This window comes from Setaria italica, chromosome IX (assembly GCF_000263155.2).
Source record: "Setaria italica strain Yugu1 chromosome IX, Setaria_italica_v2.0, whole genome shotgun sequence".
In the NCBI taxonomy this organism is placed as follows: Eukaryota; Viridiplantae; Streptophyta; class Magnoliopsida; order Poales; family Poaceae; genus Setaria; species Setaria italica.
Window position 1 is genome coordinate 35297537 of NC_028458.1, and position 19749 is coordinate 35317285.

The 19749-nt window shown below is 49.7% G+C and overlaps 3 protein-coding genes across 5 annotated transcripts; all 3 read right to left on the reverse strand.

The window, feature by feature from the left end:
* Positions 1-59: 59 nt before the first annotated feature.
* Positions 60-3208, reverse strand: LOC101754188 (ADP-ribosylation factor). The gene is made up of 6 exons (XM_004983457.4): positions 2843-3208; positions 2097-2187; positions 1831-1946; positions 1363-1422; positions 1209-1274; positions 60-689 (listed from the first exon to the last, which is right to left on the reverse strand). The coding sequence occupies exons 1-6, from the start codon at positions 2897-2899 to the stop codon at positions 495-497; spliced, it is 585 nt and encodes a 194-aa protein (XP_004983514.1). The 5' UTR covers positions 2900-3208; the 3' UTR covers positions 60-494.
* A 327-nt stretch (positions 3209-3535) lies between these two features.
* LOC101754580 (protein NRT1/ PTR FAMILY 8.3) lies at positions 3536-7372 on the reverse strand. 3 transcript variants are annotated; one of them, XM_022823331.1, is made up of 6 exons: positions 7122-7372; positions 6891-6996; positions 6620-6808; positions 5672-5801; positions 5359-5576; positions 3536-5232 (listed from the first exon to the last, which is right to left on the reverse strand). In XM_022823331.1, exons 3-6 carry the CDS (start codon positions 6686-6688, stop codon positions 3841-3843), a joined length of 1809 nt encoding a protein of 602 aa, XP_022679066.1. In that variant the 5' UTR covers positions 6689-6808; positions 6891-6996; positions 7122-7372; the 3' UTR covers positions 3536-3840. The 3 variants fall into 3 exon arrangements, with proteins under 3 accessions (XP_022679066.1, XP_012698609.1, XP_004983516.1); XM_012843155.2 differs by having other exon boundaries at positions 6620-6996; XM_004983459.3 differs by lacking the exons at positions 6620-6808; positions 6891-6996; positions 7122-7372 and adding an exon at positions 6005-6531.
* A 293-nt stretch (positions 7373-7665) lies between these two features.
* LOC101755271 (protein NRT1/ PTR FAMILY 8.3) lies at positions 7666-11691 on the reverse strand. Its single transcript, XM_004983460.4, has 5 exons — positions 11398-11691; positions 10960-11023; positions 10608-10825; positions 9958-10514; positions 7666-8735 (listed from the first exon to the last, which is right to left on the reverse strand). The coding sequence occupies exons 1-5, from the start codon at positions 11461-11463 to the stop codon at positions 7934-7936; spliced, it is 1707 nt and encodes a 568-aa protein (XP_004983517.1). The 5' UTR covers positions 11464-11691; the 3' UTR covers positions 7666-7933.
* Positions 11692-19749: the final 8058 nt, after the last annotated feature.

The window sequence follows — 19749 nt, forward strand, 5'->3', positions numbered from 1 at the left end:
CATGTATGAACAACCAAACATGATCAAAATTAAGATACAGTTTAACTTCGGGCAACTTATAAGTGAACTTATTTTGGGACAGAGCATGGCCGTATGGGATTCCATTTCTTCAGTTTCAAAACCACAAGTCATGTCATCAGTGGTAGTATTTACAATCACTCCCACACACACACACGATGGATGAAGATGATGATGATGATGTACTCTCGGCTATAGCATACGAGTCAGATAACACCACACCTTTCTCCTTGCAAACGCACATCACCACCACCAACGCCACCAAATTGGGGACCGATGCTACCGCAGCTCTGCCAACCTAGCGTTGCCAGACGCATCACCCAGTCCATACTCCATAGCAGGATAGCCAGCAGCAATTGGGGAAACACGAAAAATAAGAAAACAAAGAGTGCAGGCGCACAGCCTGAATCGCAAGATGATCCTTCAATGGGCGTATCACGAGGATCAAATAGTCTCTTCATCCTGTTACATGTAGCTCAGGATGATGATGACGATGTTGAGGTTATTCGTCCAGAGGCTCGCATTTCATCCAGCGTTGTCGCTAGCCAGTCCAGCCCTTCATACAGGCCATCTCCTTTCAGAGCACATGTGCCTTGGATGTGCCAGACGCGGTTAGTAAGGTCGTACAGCCCAAGACCCTCGCACACCTCCATCGGAGTCATTGCCCCCCTCTGCATCAACACGCGCATCACCAAGGTGAGCAACAGTAGGGCAAACACAAAATATCATTCATATAAAAGAGTCCAATAAATTGAAGGATCGTGAACATAGTATAAACAAGGGCTAATAATACTAGCACACCACGAAGGATGAATATTCATGTCAACAAAATGTGAAACCCATCCTATCTCCAAACTTCATGTTTACGCAAACAAACAGACAAACCCAACATATTGACATCTTCTGCTCGAAATGAAACAACTCATTGCAAATAAATAAATAAATAAAAATGTAGCAGTTATGTTACAGTACAGTCATGAGCATGGCTGCAGACTTTGGCAAGAATGAGAATTTGCAGGAGCACGTATATGACTAAAGCGTATTCATTAACATTATATGTACAGAAAAGAACTAGGCTCAAACAGGGGGGGACATAATCCAGGACAGGAAAATCAACCAGTGGATAAACCATGCACAAGAATCACAATATTATAAAATAAAGGTTCGAGAGAAAACATTGCTGAACATACCATATCTTGCTTGTTAGCAAACACCAAAAGTACACTGTTAAGCATAAAAGGGTCATTGATTATAGCCTGAAAGAGATAAGATGTTGGTTAGAACAGACATCACAAAGCATATCACTGCATAGAGGTGAATCAACCAATAGTAAATGATATAAACCTGAAATTCTGCTCTGGCTCTCCCAATTCTCTCTCTATCCAGTGAATCAACCACATAAATCTGCAAGTTAAGAAAATAATGGGGAAGGTCTTACATTTCAAGAAAGCAGTGTCTACAAATCAATGCCAAGTATAATAAACCAAGGATGAGCTATAGAACAGCTAAGGACACTGAGCATATTACCCACAACACTATTACTCTTTCTGGTTTCGCTAAGTAACAGTAAGCCATCAAGAGCAAAGAAAAAAGATGTCCAAGTAAAATGGGCATAAGCTAAGCATCCACAGTGAAGTCAGTTGATCTATTAACAAGTGGTACTGGAGTCACACTCTGAGCTACAAATACTAAATCAGAAGGGGCACAACTAAGTGGAACAAACAATACAGAACAAGCACTTCCACGTTGAATTGTTACTTTGAATAGATTTTATGCTGCTACAGTTGAGAAAATGAAATGAGAATAAATGACCAGAGCATCAGTGTTGTTGAAGTAGTGCCTCCACAAGGGCCTCAGTTTCTCCTGGCCACCGACATCCCACACAGTGAACACTACATTCTTGTACTGAACCTTCTCAACATTGAAACCTACAGCATGATAAAGGACACTGTGTCAATAAACAAATGAAGGAATGAATTGAGTAATGTAATAGCTGCTAAGTTGGGGGAAACTATAGTTGGCTAAGGTTGAACACCAAAGGAACAAAACGCACAAGCAGACAGGTAGTAGAATTGTACCGATGGTAGGGACAGTGGAGAGAACTTCGCCAATGTGCAGCTTATAGAGTATGGTGGTTTTCCCAGCTGCATCCAACCCAAGCATCACCACCTGAAAACAACCGAGCGGGCATCCTATCAGAAGTATATTCAGTAAAACAAGGTCATTGGTAACAATCTCAAAGTATACAAAAGAGGAAACTAAAACGTGAAGCATAATCTATCAATGTTAGGAAGACATGAGACATGGTTGAAACACGTAGGCCCACTTGAATTGGCGTGGCACTGTACACGCAACGAAAACACCTAGTCAGCGTCCAGTTCATATGTGTAGTAAGAATTCATCAATATATCACTGGACACAAGTATGATTTGATATGGTGTATGAAAGATTACACACGAGATAGAGATTTGTTGCCGCTATAAATGATCCACTATTAATTCAGTACAAGAATCAAATCTATGGCAGTCAGAGACAGGTAAGATTAGCACAGGACACCAAGGCCGGCCAGCATCGTGACTCGTCATTTCCGCGCGCCGTTGGATGTTAGTGATTGGTTTCCAAAACAGTGCTGGCAGATTGTTGGGGGAACAAATAATTCACTGCCAATCCAGTCCTAACTGAAATCAATGCTACGATACACGGAGATAAGACCGCGACACGACCCGCCACCGCCCCTGTGAACGGATCGGTTCATCGAGGAACCGCGATTCATTGCAGTGTCCTATCGGGAGGGGGAAGGGAGAGAGGAGAGGAGGTAGCGTACCCGCATCTCCTTGTTCCCGAAGAAGGCATCGAAGAGCTTCCGGAACGCCTGCCCCATCTCCTGACCTCGGGCTGGGCGAGCTTTATCCCCGACCGGAGCCTTCTCCTGCGCCCTCGATCGAACCGGATCTGGGAGGCCGCCGCGCGGAGGGAGCAAAGGCGACGAGAAGGCGGGGTTGTGATGGGGAGCGCGGCACCCCGGATGGAAGGTTCTAGAAGGTACCGAGGGACGGCGGGCGGGCTAGGTTTTGGGGAGGGATCGGCGGCAAGGACGAGGGCGTTGGGTGGAGACGCCAGGAGGAGGACGGGGGAGGGTCTGCTGGCCGCACCTGGCCTGGCCAGAGTGGTCTGGTCCACTGGATCCGATGCGATGCCGGATCGAGCGATCTGGACCGTCCGTTCGTCCGCTTGCGCTGCCTGCCTAACTTCAACTACTAAACCAGCCTTTTGCTGAGATTAGTTGGATGCCTCCGCATGATTGATGGCTGAAGAAATCGCAGAGCAAATTGGTTGTTGCATTGCAGTTGCCATGTGGGGTCGGATCCTATAGTATTATTGACACGCAGGCAGCCACGGTGGCATAGATTAAAAGTGCAACCTCAGACCGATCACACGCACTACCCCTGTCGATCAAAGAGCACAAACAGCGCAGCTGGCCTACGCTGGAGTAGCATGACACGACAGCAGTGTTATGTTACTTTGCAATGGATCTTCCATGGCGTGCCGTACTTACACTCCCAAAAGATTGAATTAACTATGCTATCTGTCTGGATCACTTGTACAAATGATGATTGTACTAGCTACGTAACAGTGTCACAAACTCACGATTAAGAGTTGTAGGTCTCGTAGAACGGTTAATTGAGGAACATATGCGTGTAACCACTCTAGTGTAGTAGTATATCCTACTCGAATATGATTTCCATCTGACTCGCTCACTGTCTCGTTGTCTGTATAGTAAGCGGCCGGCCGGATCGAGTTGTCCTCGGTCGACGTGCCCAATTAATCGCTGCTGCTGCTGGAACCACCAGGCTCGACGGCCGCGGCGGCGACCTGCTTGGGCGTGTACCGCGCGGCGAGCACCATGTAGAGCAGCAGGTTGGCGATGCTGATGACCGTCCAGAGCCAGAAGTAGTAGTCGAGGTGGCCGGCGTTGAGGTCCGGCGCCAGCCACCCGGGGCGCCCGGTCACGGCGGCCACCAGCGTCACCACCAGCGAGTTTACGTAGAACCCCAGCGACAGCGCCAGGAACGAGAAGGCGGAGCAGATGCTGCGCATCGCCGCGGGTGCCTCCCCGTAGAAGAACTCCAGCTGCGCGATGCCGCAGAACACGTCGGACCCCGCCACCAGCACGAACTGCGGCACCTGCCACAGGATGCTCATCGGCGCCGACGGCGCCTGCCGGAGCCGGCGGCGCTCGACCAGCGCGGCGGTGCCCAGGGCCAGTACCACAAGGAACCGGCCCACGCCCATCCGCTGCAGCTGCGTGAGCCCGCCGGGGCGACCCGTGGCGCGTCGGGCGAGGGGGATGATGGCGGCGTCGTGGAGCGCCACCCACAGCAGCATGAACACCACCTCCACGGACACCAGCGACGCCGCGGGCACCTTGAAGCGGCCCCCGAGGCGCGCGTCCATGACCATCCCCTGCTGGATGAAGGTGGTGGTCATCTGCCCCAGCGACGCCGCGTACAGCACGCACGTCAACCAGATGGGCAGCATCCGGACCAGGATCTTCACGCCCTCCACCTCACTCACCGAGCACAGCGACCACTCGCCCTCCTGCTCCCTGTCCTGCTCCTTCACGATCACGGCGGCCTTGTCCAGGCACCGGAGCCCCTTGGTGCGCGACAGACGCTGCCCGCCGTTGGCGGCGGCGTCTTCTTCCTCTTCGTGCAGCGGCACGGCGGCGCCGTCCGCTTGCGCGAGCCTCGCCTTGCGCTTCCTGAAGGCGGCGACGAGCACCCTGACGATGTCCTTGAGCGGGCTCCCCGTGGGCATCTGCACCCGGTACCATGGCGTGCCGGCGACGAAGGCGAGCGCGGCGGCGAGCAGGCAGGCGGTGCCGACGCCGAAGCCGAGCGCCCACGCCACGTTCTGCTGCAGCCACGACACGAGCGTGCCGGCGATGAAGATGCCCAGGTTGATGGCGGCGAAGAACCAGCTGAAGAAGGCCTGCTTCCGCTCGGGGCGCTCCGCGTCGTCGTCGTACTGCTCGGCGCCGAACGGGAGCAGCGCCGACTTGACCCCGCCCGTGCCGATGGAGGTCAGGTACAGCGCCGCGAAGAAGACGGAGAACTGGGTCTTGCTCGCCGGCGCGCACGACTCCCCCATCTGGCACGCCGTCGCCGGCCGCAGCGACGGGACCGCGGCGGACACGGTGAGCAGCACCAGGCCCTGCCGTTCGTTCGTTCGTCGATTAAATTATCACCGCATTCGTCCGGCCATTATTCATGGCGGCATTCAATCCATCACCGGATTGAATTGAACAGAACAGAAAGAGGCGAGGATTGAACCACTGACCACGAGGTAGAAGGAGATGGAGGCGAGGATGGTCCGGTACTTGCCCCAGTAGCTGTCGGCGAGGAAGGCGCCTATGACGGGGACGATGAAGGTGGTGCCGTTCCAGGTGTCGACGTGAGCGGCGTTGAAGGCGGTGCTCCCGTGCAGCACCGTGGCCAGGTACACCACCAGGTTCAGCGCCACGCCGGAGAAGGCGATGCTCTCCAGCAGCTCGAACACTGCATATCCGTGATGCAGGAATCGGCAATCAGGAATCAGCAATCGGAGGCCTACGAATCTGAATCTGAATCAGACATCAGGGCTCCTGAATTACCTAGGACGATCGCCGGCGCCTTCCAGTTGAAGCGCCTCCCCGCCGCCGGCCCTGACTCCATGGAAGAAACCTGCTGGTGGTGGTGGTGGTGGTGACCATTGGATCCGCCAGGAGGGGGAGACATGCCGCTCTGCAGGGACAGGACAGGGGATGGCAAAAGACGCGTGTTCAGCGAGCTCCTCCAACGCCGACGGCGGAAACGACACGCACGCGGTGGACGTAGGGGAGTACTACGACGTGTGATCTCACTTGGGTCCCCTGGCCAGGACGATGAGATGGTAATCTACTTGCTCAAGGAGAGGGAGAAGAGAAAGGATAGGGACCATGGATGACCTCAATTTCTTCTCCGTTTAAATACTCTTGGAAACCAACGAGTCAAAGGAAAGTAGGCAGAGGACGAGTGAGGCGTGCGTCATCGCCGCCGCCTTCCGTCGATCCTCGTGAAACATTGCCTTGTGTGACGGTGTGAGCTCATCAGAGAATCTCAGCGGCCGGAGTGCACGCACGCGGAAGAGGAGAAGAGGAGAGGATCGAATTGGAGAAAGAAGGAAAGGAGGAACCGTGGCGGGGAAAGAGGCGGCCGGTAACTGATGAACCTGGCTGTCAGTCAGCGGCTGCTGCGGCTGCGACATGCATGCCGGGCCAACGTCTCTGATCTCTCCATCACACACTCTCTTTCTCATCTGCCAACTACCTACCAGCTAAGCAGGCAGCCCGGCATCATGAACCACGCAGATGGATCGAGCTGTCAATAATGCAGCGCAGCAGCTCCAACCGAGTCACCACCCAGTACACGCACGCGACGACCGGACCGGACCGGACGGGCAAGTAATCATGGACTCCTGGTAAGGAAACTGACCGGCCAAGAACTAACTGGGTGCCGACGGATAATAAACAAAAAAAAAGATTGCAAGAAGAGTGAGGAGGGAATGGATAACCGCCGGCTACCTGCATCTCCGGAAGCAGGGGGCCGACTCCTCTCTCGTCCGCACGGCTCCTCCTGCCGCCGCCGCCCATGGGAACGGACGGACTGGTGGTTGTTGAGCCGAGCCGATGCGAAGCGGGGGGAGAGATTGCCAGCGGAGCAGATGGGTGCAATCTCTCACGTCAACGTCGTCTTCCCCCTCCTCTGCTCAGCTGTTCTCCCTTATAAGTGACTCAAGGGGGTCACGAAAGAACTCGTCACCAGAAGAGAAAGCAAAAAAGAAGAGCAAGTGACCATCTATCTGTCGATCTCCTCTGTTGCAAACTTGCAATTGCAAGCAGGGAGTAGGCTAGGTACAGCGCAACCGACGGCAGTTGGAGCTCTTGTCCCTCTCAGATCTCTGAAAAAATGCAAAATGCAGATAGATGAGACGGAATGGGTTGGGCGTGGTGCATTTGAATACTAGCATTTCCAACTGCAGGGCTCGCGTCCGAATTGAATTATCGCTTTTATATAAGACTGCACCTTTGGTGAAGAGGTCACAAAGATAGTCAGGGGCAGGCACCGAACCTCACGTTGCCTCACATGTCCAGTTGCTGTTGCTTAGCGCCACAACCTCCCCTTGACAGCAACGGCTGCTGGCTCCCATCGGTTCTTGAACAAAGAAACAAAACATCTGAGTTGCTTAAATTAACAATCCTTGTGGGGTTTTATCAATGCCTGCAAATGCTGGTGACAGCCAGGCCCACGGCACGGGCACGGGCACCATCATGTGACTCCCGCTGGACTCATGAGCGCCATTAGTTTATCTGCCAACACCATTAGAGTAAGCTCAGCCATCCAGTGGCCACCAAGTCAATGCTGACCGCAGCTTGCGGACCAGTAGTTACTGATTGATTGCGGAGCTGCTCGTCGCGGCTGCTCAAGTCAACTGGAACCAACGCTCCACTTGCCTGAGGCGCGATGTAGTAGTGTCTTACTGTCTTTACTATTGGTGATTAGGTTGCAGAAAACAAGCGTACGGTTCAATCCAACTGCAAGTGTGTGTGCAAACAACAATACTCTCGCGTTGAAGATGAGGCACTGGAGCTCACAGGCTCACTGGATGAATGCAGCGGGCAGCACAAATCTTCCTCTCTCTGTTTTTTTTTCACTGTACTCAAATGAACAATATACTACAACGAATTCTGGCGGCGTTTACAATAGGCAACAGTCTTGGTCCCGAACTAGTGTACACTGTACACCGTAAAATAAAGCAGTACTCAATTACTCATACAGCTAGAGAGACTGAGACAGCTTAACCTTGAGGCCCAGCAGCAGCAAGAGCTCCTACCGAGCTACTGACGGACAACCTTCTTGACAGTATAGCGCTTCGCGAACGCCGTGTACACGACGTAGTTCACCGCGCTGATGCCCGTCCAAAGCCAGAAGTAGTAGTCGAGGTGGCCGTCGTTCAGGTCGGCGGGGAGCCACCCCTTCCCTCCGCCCGCCGTCGTCGCCGCCGCCACGACCGACACCACCAGCGTGTTCACGTAGTAGGCCAGCGACATGGCCAGGAACTGGAACGCCGAGCACAGGCTGCGCATCGACGTGGGGGCCTCCGCGTAGAAGAACTCCAGCTGCGCGATGCCGCAGAACACGTCGGAGCACGACAGGATCACGAACTGGGGGAGCTGCCACCCGATGCTCAGGTTGCCCCCGGCCCGCACGCGGCGCAGCCGCAGCGTCTCCATCAGCGCCGCCGCCGCCAGCGCCGGAACCGCCAGGAACCGCCCCACGCCCATCCGCTGCAGGAGCGTGAGCCCCGCGATGTTGCCGGTGTACCTCCGGGCGATCGGGATGACGACGCTGTCCTGGAACACCACCCAGATCATCATGAAGATGACCGAGGCGGAGTTCATGGAGGCGGCCGGCACGGAGAAGGACCCGATCTTGGTGTTCATGGCGTTCCCTTGCTGGACGAATGTGGTGGCGGTCTGGCACATTGCGGCTGCGTAGAAGACACAGGTGAACCATATTGGGAGCATCCGGATCAGAATCTTCACTTCCTCCACCTGGGTTACGGTGCATAGTAACCATGGACGATGGCTGTCCTTTATCTCTTGCTCGTCTAAAACGACAGCAGCCTTATCCAAGCACCTGAATGAATGAGTTCAGATACACAAGGTGAACAACGTAATTCTAAACAAAAAAAATGACTTCAATTTACAAAACAGTCTGTACTGTACCAGGGTGCGGAACAAAACATTAATGAGGAAAATGCAGTTAACTGGTCATGAAATGCCCATAGACTTTATCTAACAGAACTTGACAAATAAATGTCCATCACAGTTAGGACATAGAATATAATTCAATCAGATAGGCAAACAGGGCCTGCATCGTAATTCAATTGAGTATGCGGGTATTCTCCCCCTATAGCCTCAGTTATAGGATATTTTGTATTTTTAAGAACATTTAACAGTTTCATAAGATACCTTTTTTTCACAGAATTTAAAAAGCTATTTCCAGTATACGAGTAACAAAGTTTAGGGTATAGGTCCTGATCCAGAATAGTCTTTTTAAAATCTCAAATCACTTAATTCAAAGGTGCATTCAAGAGTTATTTAAAAAAAATATTTCCCAAGGAGTCACTTTTCTATCGTCATACTACCTCTGTCCCTAAATATAAGGGCTTCAATTACAAAACACATTCTGTGCCATGGTGCAGAACAAAACATTAAAGAGGAGAATGAAGTTAACTGGTCATGAGATACTCATAGACTTGAGTTGACAAAGAAATGCCCATCACAGCTAGGACTTAGGAGATAGAATTTATTTCAATCCAATAGGGAAACAGGGGTTGACAAAGAAATGCCCATCACAGTTAGGAGATAGAATTTAATTCAACATTTCAATCCATAGGCAGACAGGGGCTGCATAGTACTTGAATTGAGTTGTGTGGGTATTTCCTCACTATAGCCCCAGTTATAGGGTATTTGTCTTTTTTTAGAACATATAACAGTTTCATAAGGTACCATTTATTCACGGGATACCAAAGCTATTTGAAGCATACAAGTAACAATAGGCTCTGATCCATATTCCAGAATAGTCTTTTTTTAATCTCAAATCACATAATTCAAAGGTGCATCTAAGAGTTGATTTTTAAAAACTTCTTTTTTTGCCAGGGAGTCGCTTTTCTTTTATCAAATACTAAGTTTCAATCCCACATAATTGCAGAGTTGGTGAACAGATATATTAGACACTTGCTATCTTCATCGTTGCAGGTTACAAAGCACTCAAACTAAATGTAAGCAAAATTTTCCAGCTATGTTATGTTAGCTCTGAATACAGATTCCATATTGAAACAAAGTGGTAAATGTACCTGAATTCATCGGTGTGTTCTAATTTGTTTGGTACTGTGTTGCTTGATTCAGCATCATCCCCTTCAAACAACAGCGAGCTATCATCAGGAACTGCAACTCTTCTCTTCTTAAAGGAGGCAACAAATACCATTACAATACTCTTCAGCGGGCTCCCAGTTGGAAGTTGAACCCTGTAGAATGGTGTTCCAGCGAAAAAGGTGACTGTGGCAATAACAAGGCATACACAGGAGATGCCAAATCCAAGAGACCAAGCAACATTTTGCTGTATCCAGACAACTACAGTGCCCGAGATGAACACTCCGAGGTTGATAGCAATGAAAAACCAACTGAAGAACAATTGCTTGTTTTTACTCTCTTCAAGGTTGGAATCATTGTACTGATCCGCTCCGAAGGGAAGTAGAGCTGACTTGACGCCTCCCGTACCGATTGAAATGAGGTACAACGAAGCAAAGAGCACAAAATACTGAAAGCCTGTTGCTGGAGGGCAAGAACTTCCTTCACATGAGGCAGGCCGTAGGGATGGAATGACAGCAGAGGCGGTAATTACGAGCAACCCCTAATCAAGATACATATAAAATTTTTATAAACATGAGAAGTGGCACATACCACAAGAGAATTAATACTAAACGATGATGGTGCGTGCACTTACAACAACGTAGAATATTATAGAGATGGCTGTGGTCTTGTACTTTCCCCAATAGGTATCAGCAAGAAAGGCTCCAAGGACCGGTGTAAGAAATGTGGCACCGTTCCACGCATCAACATTTGCTGCATTGGAGGCAGTGGTTCCATGGAGAACGGTTCCAAGATAGACAACCAAGTTGAGGGCTATGCCAGAGTAAGCAATGCTCTCCAAGAATTCGAAGGCTGGGGTTGCAAAGAAGCGCTAGTAGTTAGAGAAGTAGTTTGGTAGGAAAACAAGATAGTAAACTGAACTTGACAGGTATGTGAGAGTATGCTCCTCTGCTTAACATATGGTTGTGTTGAGATGAGGGACATACCCAGAATAACGGCAGGAGCCTTCCAGCTGAATGGCTTGTTGTAGTGCTGATTCACTGGGGAAACCTGCAGGGAGACAAGGAAGGCATATCAGGCTCTGATCACCATCTCGTGGGATTGAAAGGAGGACAGTGAAGCATGGATTGCAGGATTGGTGAAAGAATAGCAAGCGCAGTCAGTTAGTATCACGACTAAATACCACCAAGCATGATTATGATTCATTTCATTCGGAGATTGCAAATTCAGAGGCGGTAGGTGAACAAGACATGTATGTATTCCCTTGAAGCAGGAGCAGCGTCCATGTGCAGAAGGAACTAAGGATAAGGAGCACCTATGGGATGGATGGGATCGGGAGATGCCAATTAAGCAGAAGGAACCCGGGGGGGGGGGGGGGGGGGGGGGGGGGGGGGGGGGGGTGGCGGGGAGGGATTCGGGGTTACCTGAGTCTGGTTAGGAGGGTGGTGCTGCAGCAGGGGAGACTGATCATCTCCTCTCTCCGCGTCCATGGCGGCGGCGCCTGAGCTGCTCCTCTCCTCCTCCAACGCAACAAGGGGAGGTTGCTACTCCAGCTCTGGTCCAAGCAAGAGAAGACGAATGGAAGGAGACCAGACGCAGGTTTGAGCCCCAGCTAATTAACTGGCCTCGCCTAGCAGGCATGAGCGTGACCTCAACCACTCTAGTCCATGCCCCGATCGGTCGATTGCCCGCGGACGGCGATGGATCCGAACAAGAAACAGTTTCCCCATGTGGAAGAAGAGGAGAGGATGGGGAGCTGGAGGAGACCGAGACTGACAAGATGGGACCCACGCCCCCGCCGGCTGGCCGCATTCCTTCGTCGTCTTGGCCCCGTCGTGCCTGTCCGTCCGCCTGCGTGTTCTGCCGTCGATTCGCAGCTTCGTTATGACGCCGTCATTGCTGACGCGACTTCTGGTTGCTGTAGCGAGATACAGATACTACCATGAGAGGAGCAGGGAGCTCCACCACCACGCGGTCTGTTCGCTTCAGCTTATTCAGCCGACTTATCAGCCATCAAATAGTATTTTCCTCTCACAACAAATCAGCCGTTTCAACTTTTCCGTCGATTTATAAGCTGAACGCCCACGATCCACGCACCGAACCCCAGTTCCACGAACCAAACCAATCTCGCTAGTGACTACAGCGAGCAACAAGTAATATACTAATATTCACGTGTGATTGTGTGAATCATCGACGAGCGCAACAACTGGATGGGGAACCCATCAATTGATCTCATTTCTTAATTTTGATCTCGACGACGCGACCCCACCCCACTGCAGGTCTGCAGCCCAACTACACCTCCCTTTCATCTGCACGACTGCACCAAAGCTAGCCAAGAAAAAAAAAGTCCATGTGCCATTATCTGTATCTGGCTATTCGGATCCCGATTAAAAAAAAAATCCCCGCGTGGTCACGTGGAACAGCTACGGAGCTACCTCTCCGTCAGTCGGCGCTGTCTTCTGCTTCAACGGTTAGTCAACCGTAAGCTTGATATTTTTCTGATCAGGACGTTTGTTTCTTTAGTCGCTCCTAAAATTCCTATCCCATCGAATGTTTAGATACTAATTAGAAGTATTAAATATAGGCTAATTACAAAATCAATTGCACCGAAGACTAATTTACGAGACGAATCTATTAAACCTAATTAGTTCATGATTTGACAATGTGATGCTACAGTAAACATGTGCTAATGATGAATTAATTAGGCTTAATAGATTCGTCTCGTGAATTAGCCTCCATCTATGTAATTAGTTTTATAATTAGCTCATGTTTAGTTCTCCTAATTAGCCTCCGAGTATTTGATGTGACATGAATTTTAGTCCGGACTAAAGATCCAAACACTCCATAAGCTCAACAGTGACAAATAGACATAACAGGGGAAAAAGTACGACTTTATTTTTTAAAATCGAAACAACTATGCTTATATGCTGCGGACATGGTTGATTGAATCAATATAACCTAACATTACTCAAAATAACGAATAAACAATTGCAGGTATGAACAAGGTGGGTATTTTAAAAAAAATGGGATGCCTACAATGTCGTAGATACCGATTTGGACAGTCCTAAATATGGGGCTGGACATTAAGACGCATTTGACATGGAGACCATGACGCAGGATGGTGTAGTCTACATGAAAAGATAGGAACTAGTCGAGGATTAGCAAAGTACTCATTGTAATAAGAGTCGAACTCCTCTAGTCGTATATTCTTGTAACCAACCGACCTGTAACCCTGCCCCCGACAATATAAAGTGAGGCAGGGATTCCCTCCGAAGCAATTTAATCCAACCAACAGACAAGACGTAGGGTACTACACAATCTAGCGATCCGAACCTGTCTAAATCGCGTGTCTGTGTTTACCTTTCGAGTTCCTGATCTCGACGAGCCCCACTAATCAAAACACTACCTCGGGCACCCCCCTCATCAGGTTGTCGGGTTTAAACAATGACAGCTGGCGCGCCAGGTAGGGGACCTCGCCGAGAATCCACTGGCGAACTGAATGACACAAGTCATCATCAAACTAATTGTCACGTTCGAAGCAGACGTGACGTTCGTCTTTAGCTCCTGGGTTTGCATCGCAGACGGCGCTGAAAATTTCTACCGTCCCATCGCGTCGACCCTGGAGAAGAAGCAGCAAACCATGAAGCTCCAGCGCTAAGCGCTTGAGAACCTCGTCGAGAGTTTTGGCAAATTTTCAATTTCTAACCTAGTCAGAGGTTGGGGGACGAGTCCGAGTTCAACTTGACTTTTTCTGCCAGTTGGATTGACTTTCACAAGCCGGCACATAAGCCATCGTGCAAGTCAGACTACCACACGAGTCGATTTCCGTTCGGACTTTGCAACACGACCACTATTTATCAGGCTGCCCTATCCAGATCACAATCCGATATGGATACGATCGAGGACCTCGACTACTACTCGGATCCAGACGAGGAGACTTCTTTATTAGGTCCGCAGCAGAGCCTAGTAATCACATCAACTCCCCAAGATAGATTCGTCTACTGACCCAACATGAAACCACCCGCTTTTGCCAAAGACGACGATTCGCACCTCATCACCTACCTCGACACCCTCCCGTACCAGGAGGGAGCTCCTCTGTCGTCCATCTACCAGGAAGGCGACACCGCGGAGGTCATCACTTCAAGCTCAGGAAGCCACTGTCCAGAACGAGAACTCTTCGCCGTCATTACTGGACAAGAGGATGAAAAAGAAGAGCAACGGGATAGAAACCCACGACATGAGCGTCACCCGGATGACATCTCGCAGGATGAACTCACCGCCAACGTTGTCGGAGAAGAGACCGAAGCTCAAAGAACTCGACGACGAGCAAGAAACACCGCAAGAGTAGAGCGCCGCCGCCGTCTTGCAGTGGACCTACCAATCCAGAACATGGATAACACCTTTGAAATCATTCAAACGCGTCACCATCGTACTCCCCTGGCTACCGTCACGTCTATTGATCTTATCACCAGCGCGATGCCTCAGAATAAGTACACAAGACAGTTGGCTGAACTGGTGGAACTCGCATACGAACAACTCGATCGACAGAATCCGATACAGTCAGTCCAATGCTCCCCATCCCAGCGAAGTCAACATGGCAGCAGCCATAGAGGCCCTCCGTCCAGACCAAGTCAACTTGAAGGTGCTAGACCAAGCCAAGCTAGAGCTGAAGGTAGTCGGGCAGGACCCTCAGGAGGCCGTGGCCACCGTGTGGCTGACCCATAGCCTGAACACCCAGTAGAAGACCTCCGCAACAAGATCAACGCTAGCTGCGATGATCGTACCATTATTGATGGACGACGTCGCGAGCGCGAGTAAGAAGTCAAACACCCAGGAGATGATACTGATGGGTTTCCCACCTTCTCAAGACGTGTGAGGAGAGCAACTCAACCAGGACCCAGTCCAATGGCTCCAGTGCTACTCGCTATCAGTACAAGCAGCTGGGGGAAACAACGACACCAAAGTCATCTACTTCCCTATCTGCATGAAGGCGGCGCCACTCACATGGATCAAATCATTGGATATGAAGTCCATCGACTCGTGGAAGGACCTCAAGGTAGTGTTCACCAACAACTACGCAAGGGCAATGCAGCGTCCTGGCAACAGGATCGACTTATCTCAAGTTAAACAACAAGAAGGTGAGACCCTGCGGAGCTACTTATGTCGCTTCTTCGATAAGAAGGCCACAATTATGGATGTCACAGAGCGCGATGTTATAGATTGCTTCCAGAACGGCCTCCACAACCGCCGGATGTTCCAAGACTTTGGCAGAAGATGCCCCGCTGATGTCAAATCTCTAAAGATCATGGTACAGATGTGGGCAGATGAAAAAGATAGGAAGATCGAAAAGTTTGAGTCCAATTGCAACAAGGGCCAGAACAACAACAATCAGAACAATGACCAACGCAACGACAAGAACCGCAACGATCGCCCTAACAATGACAACCGAAATAACTACTCGAGAGGTCACAACCGCAAGCGAAAGCCAGACAATACTGTCGTGGCAATTTCGCAGCCGTCTAAGAAAGGTGGTAGCAAGAATCAAGATAGGCCCTCATTCAACAAGCTCCTGAAGAAAAAATGCCCATGGCACCTATAGCACAAACACTCTGCGATAGATTGTTTCAGTCTACGAAGAGTCATGAAGGATGTGCCATATCCATCTAGCACTAAAGATAAGGGCAAGTCAAGGAAGACGAAGGTGATTATGACAATAGCAAGTTCCAGAACCCACCCAACACCGTCAACGTCATCTTCTGCGGAACCCCGGGTACTGCTACTAAGCGGTCCCAGAATCTCACTCTTCGAGAGATAATGCCCATTGAACCTGCAACGCCAACGTTCCTGAAATGGTCCGAGGTGCCAATTATCTTCTCCAGGAAGGACCAATGGACTAGTTTTCTTAGACCCAGGTCGGTATCCCCTCGTCTTAGACCCAGTTGTTGCTAGCTCTAGACTTACTAAAATACTCATCGACAGTAGGAGCGGTCTCAACATACTATTCACCAAGACACTAAAGAAGATGGGCCTCGACATCACTGATATGCTCACCCCAACGAACTCTCTGTTCTATGGGATCGTCCGAGGCAACGTGGTTGTACCCCTCGGACATGTGGTTTTGCCAGTTACCTTTGGGACCAAAGAACACTACCGGATAGAATACATCTAGTTCGAGTTAGCAGACTTCGAAATATTGTACCACGCCATCCTCGGAAGACCAGCATTGGCTAAATTCATGACCATCCTGCACTACATGTACTTATTACTCAGTATGCTGGGACCCAAGGGAGTACTCTCCCTGCGCAGAGACTTGAAGAGGTCATATGACTGCGACACAGAAGCCGTGAAGCTAGCAGCAACTACCCAAGTACCAAAGTTGATGATGCAAGTCTTCGCCGCATCCAAGAATCTACCCCTGTCAAAGCTCGAGATTCCAGAAAAGAAGTCGGGGGCAACCAAGGTCAAGCTGGCAAGTGAAATAGACATCAAAGCTATTGACCTTGAGACTGGTGATAGCTCCAAAACAACCCTGATTTGCACAGGGTTAGATCCTAAATAGGAAAACACGCTCGTCAGCTTCCTCCAGGCCAACTGAGACATGTTTGCGTGGAAACTAGCGGACATGCCGGGGGTGCCTAGTGAGTTGATTGAGCACTCACTCACCATGAATTTAGAAGCTACACCAAAAAGGCAACGCTTACGATGATTCACCCAAGATAGAAGGGAAACCATGAAGAAAGAGCTGGCCAAACTACTCGCGACGGGCTTCATAAAAGAAGTCTATCATCTAGAGTGGCTCACCAATGCCGTTCTGGTGCGAAAGAAAAACAACAATGAGTGGAGGATGTGTGTCGACTACACAAACCTCAACAAGCACTGTCCAAAGGATCCCTTCGTGTCAGTGTTTTATACCCGGCAACCTACCGAGGGGTGAACCGAGGTAGTAGATTGGTTGGTGGGGAATCGCTGGACCTGGAACTCAAAGGTAAAAGCGTGGACACAAGACTCGAATTTATACAAGTTTGGGCCGCTAAAGTAGCGTAATACCTTACATCCTATTTGGAGTATTGTATATTGTGACCTGCACTTGGATGTTGTTTGATGTTGAGAATTTGGTCCTCTGTTGTGGTTCTATGAGGTCTTCGCCTACCGATCTGGGGACCCCCGCCCTCCTTTATATACTCCAGGAGGCGGAATTACTAGTCGGTTATAAGTTAGGAGTCCTAGTAGGATTATAGAGGAATCCTAGTAGGAGTCCATCTTCTTCCTTCCTTGCGGGTACTAGGGATCTATCCCCGACAAGCCCCCGAGTGCTTCATAGTCGAATGCAGCAGTCTTTGAGTACTTGTCAGATCCTCGCCGAGTAGTTTAGTGCTTCTCGAATACTTTGTCTGGCTGAATCTTCAAAGTTCCTCAAAGCTGCCATGAGGCTATGGTGTGCTCAAATCCTTGATCGTCTTGATTTTGTAATCTTCATCTTTGGAATGTGATATGGAGCACGGTGGAAGTCGCACTCCATATGTCGTAGCTCCCAAACCTTAGCTTGAATCCAAGAATCAGGCTGAGGGTCAATAAAATATTGAATCTTGTTTCTTCCTCTTGAAAAAAATCAACTGTTGGGTGTAGGTTATCAGCCCTCGAGCCTTGGAAAGATTAAATGATCAATCTAAGGGTAGTCTTTACGCAGGTCATCATCCGAGTTGTATTGCGGTGTTCAGCCCCCGAGCTTATGAGCCAGGTGAGTTGTAGGAGCCACGTCAAGTAGTTATTGGCTCTTAGCCCCCGAGCTTGGAAGTTAGCTAAGCCACTAGAGATATTCCAAGTAGTAATTGGCGCTTAGTCCCCAAGCTTGGGAGCGAGCGAAGCCATTATAGGTACACTGAGCGTCCTGGAGAGTCATCACCGAAGCTTGACCTACAAAAAGAGATGCATACATTATGTAGCATATTTGTAGAATATTGAAGCTACTGAAATTTATTCAGTGATGAATGTATTGTAAATGTTGTGTGTCATGCTCTTGTTTGGGCCATATTTTTCCCGAGTAGTTAGCCTACTACATTTAGGCTCCCAGTTTCTGTTTAGCCATTGCTACTGCATGTGAGATTTTTTATCTCGTGTACGCGTACTAGCACTGCTGCTATGGAGCTCGCATCCTAGCGTTTAGGCATGACAGAAGATCCGAGACTTTCATGAATTGAGGCGTGTTCTGCTCGAGGATATTGGCGACCGCTAAGATAAGACATTTAAAATAATTAGTCGAGATTGCGACAAAAAGACTACGCGATTGCGCTTAAAGTAGTTGTTGAGACTTTTCTACCTTTTGGCGAGAAGAGCGCGTGTTGCCGTGTATAGAATTTTTGCCTCCTCAGGGTGTAGCCGCTGTGAGTTTCCAGCACTCAGTGCACCAAACTTCGTGGCAGAGCCTCCTAATTCAGTGTACGAAGCCTGTGGCGAAGCTTCCGGAACTCAGTGCACCAAATCCGTGGCGATAGCCTCCGTAATTCGGTGTACCCAACCCATGGCTGTCGGTCAACATGCCCCAAGAATAGTCGGTGAAGTGTAGCTCTAGAGGGTAATTACCGTCGAGAGGCTTACACAAATAAGTACTCGGCGTGTTGCCTTGCATGCGGAAAACAAGCTGAAAAAATTATATGAAATAATTAAAAAAGTGACTTAGCTTCATTCGTGGACGATTGTCGACGAAGCTGTGTCGATTGTTGATGAAGCCAACTAGTCGGAGTCGATTCTGACTAGTTGTTGATCATGTGAAACCCGCCCTCGACTAGTTTTCTAGTCGAGACGAGTAGTTGAAGTAGACCTTCCTCGACTGGTTTTCTAGTCGAGACGAGTAGTCGAAGTAGTCGTCGGCGACTTGATGCGACTAGATGTCGGGGTAGCAGTGGTCGCGTACATCTTTTGTGTACATCAGGCTATGATTTTGAGGTCTTGTGGTAGCCTTGCATGTGCGTGTAGCACAAATCTATGAAAATTGCTTTTCACGGAGAGTAGTCGGAGCTGATTATTTGCCTCAATCCGCGCGTGACTATAAAGGATCTTTTTTATCTTGGGAATCATGGCGTGGGTCCCTCGGTCTACCTAATCTCCCAACTCCATTCGGATTTTCCTCTGCCTTGATCGATGAGCTGTATGCAGCAGCCTGTGGGGAAACCGACTCGGTCTTCGATTGGAACGCGGAGTGCATCGATTCTGTCTCGGCATAGATTTATCTTCTTGGAACTTCAACTCGGTGCTGGCTTTTTGTTGAGTAGATTAATCTTGATGATGAGGTCCTTCAAGCTCGCCCGATAATCTCGATGATCGCCTCTACGTGGCGTGCCAGATGTCGGTGTTTTATACCCGGCAACCTACCGAGGGGTGCCTCGAGGTAGTAGTTTGGTTGGTGGGGATCGCCAGACCTGGAACTTGAAGATAAAAGTGAGGACACAAGACACAGATTTATACAGGTTTGGACTGCCAGAGTAGCGTAATACCCTACGTCCTATTTGGGGGTGTTGTATATTGCGCCCTGTGCTTGGGTGTTGTTTGGTGTTGAGGATTTGGTCCTCTGTTGTGGTTCTATGAGGTCTTCGCCTGCCGATCTAGGGACCCCTGCCCTCCTTTATATACTCTAGGGGTGGGATTACTAGTCGGTTACAAGGTAGGAGTCCTAGTAGGATTATATGGTATGAGTACTAGCAGGATTACAGAGGAATCCTAGTAGGAGTCCGTCTTCTTCCTTCCTTGCGGGTACTGGGGCTCCCTAGGATCGATCAAGT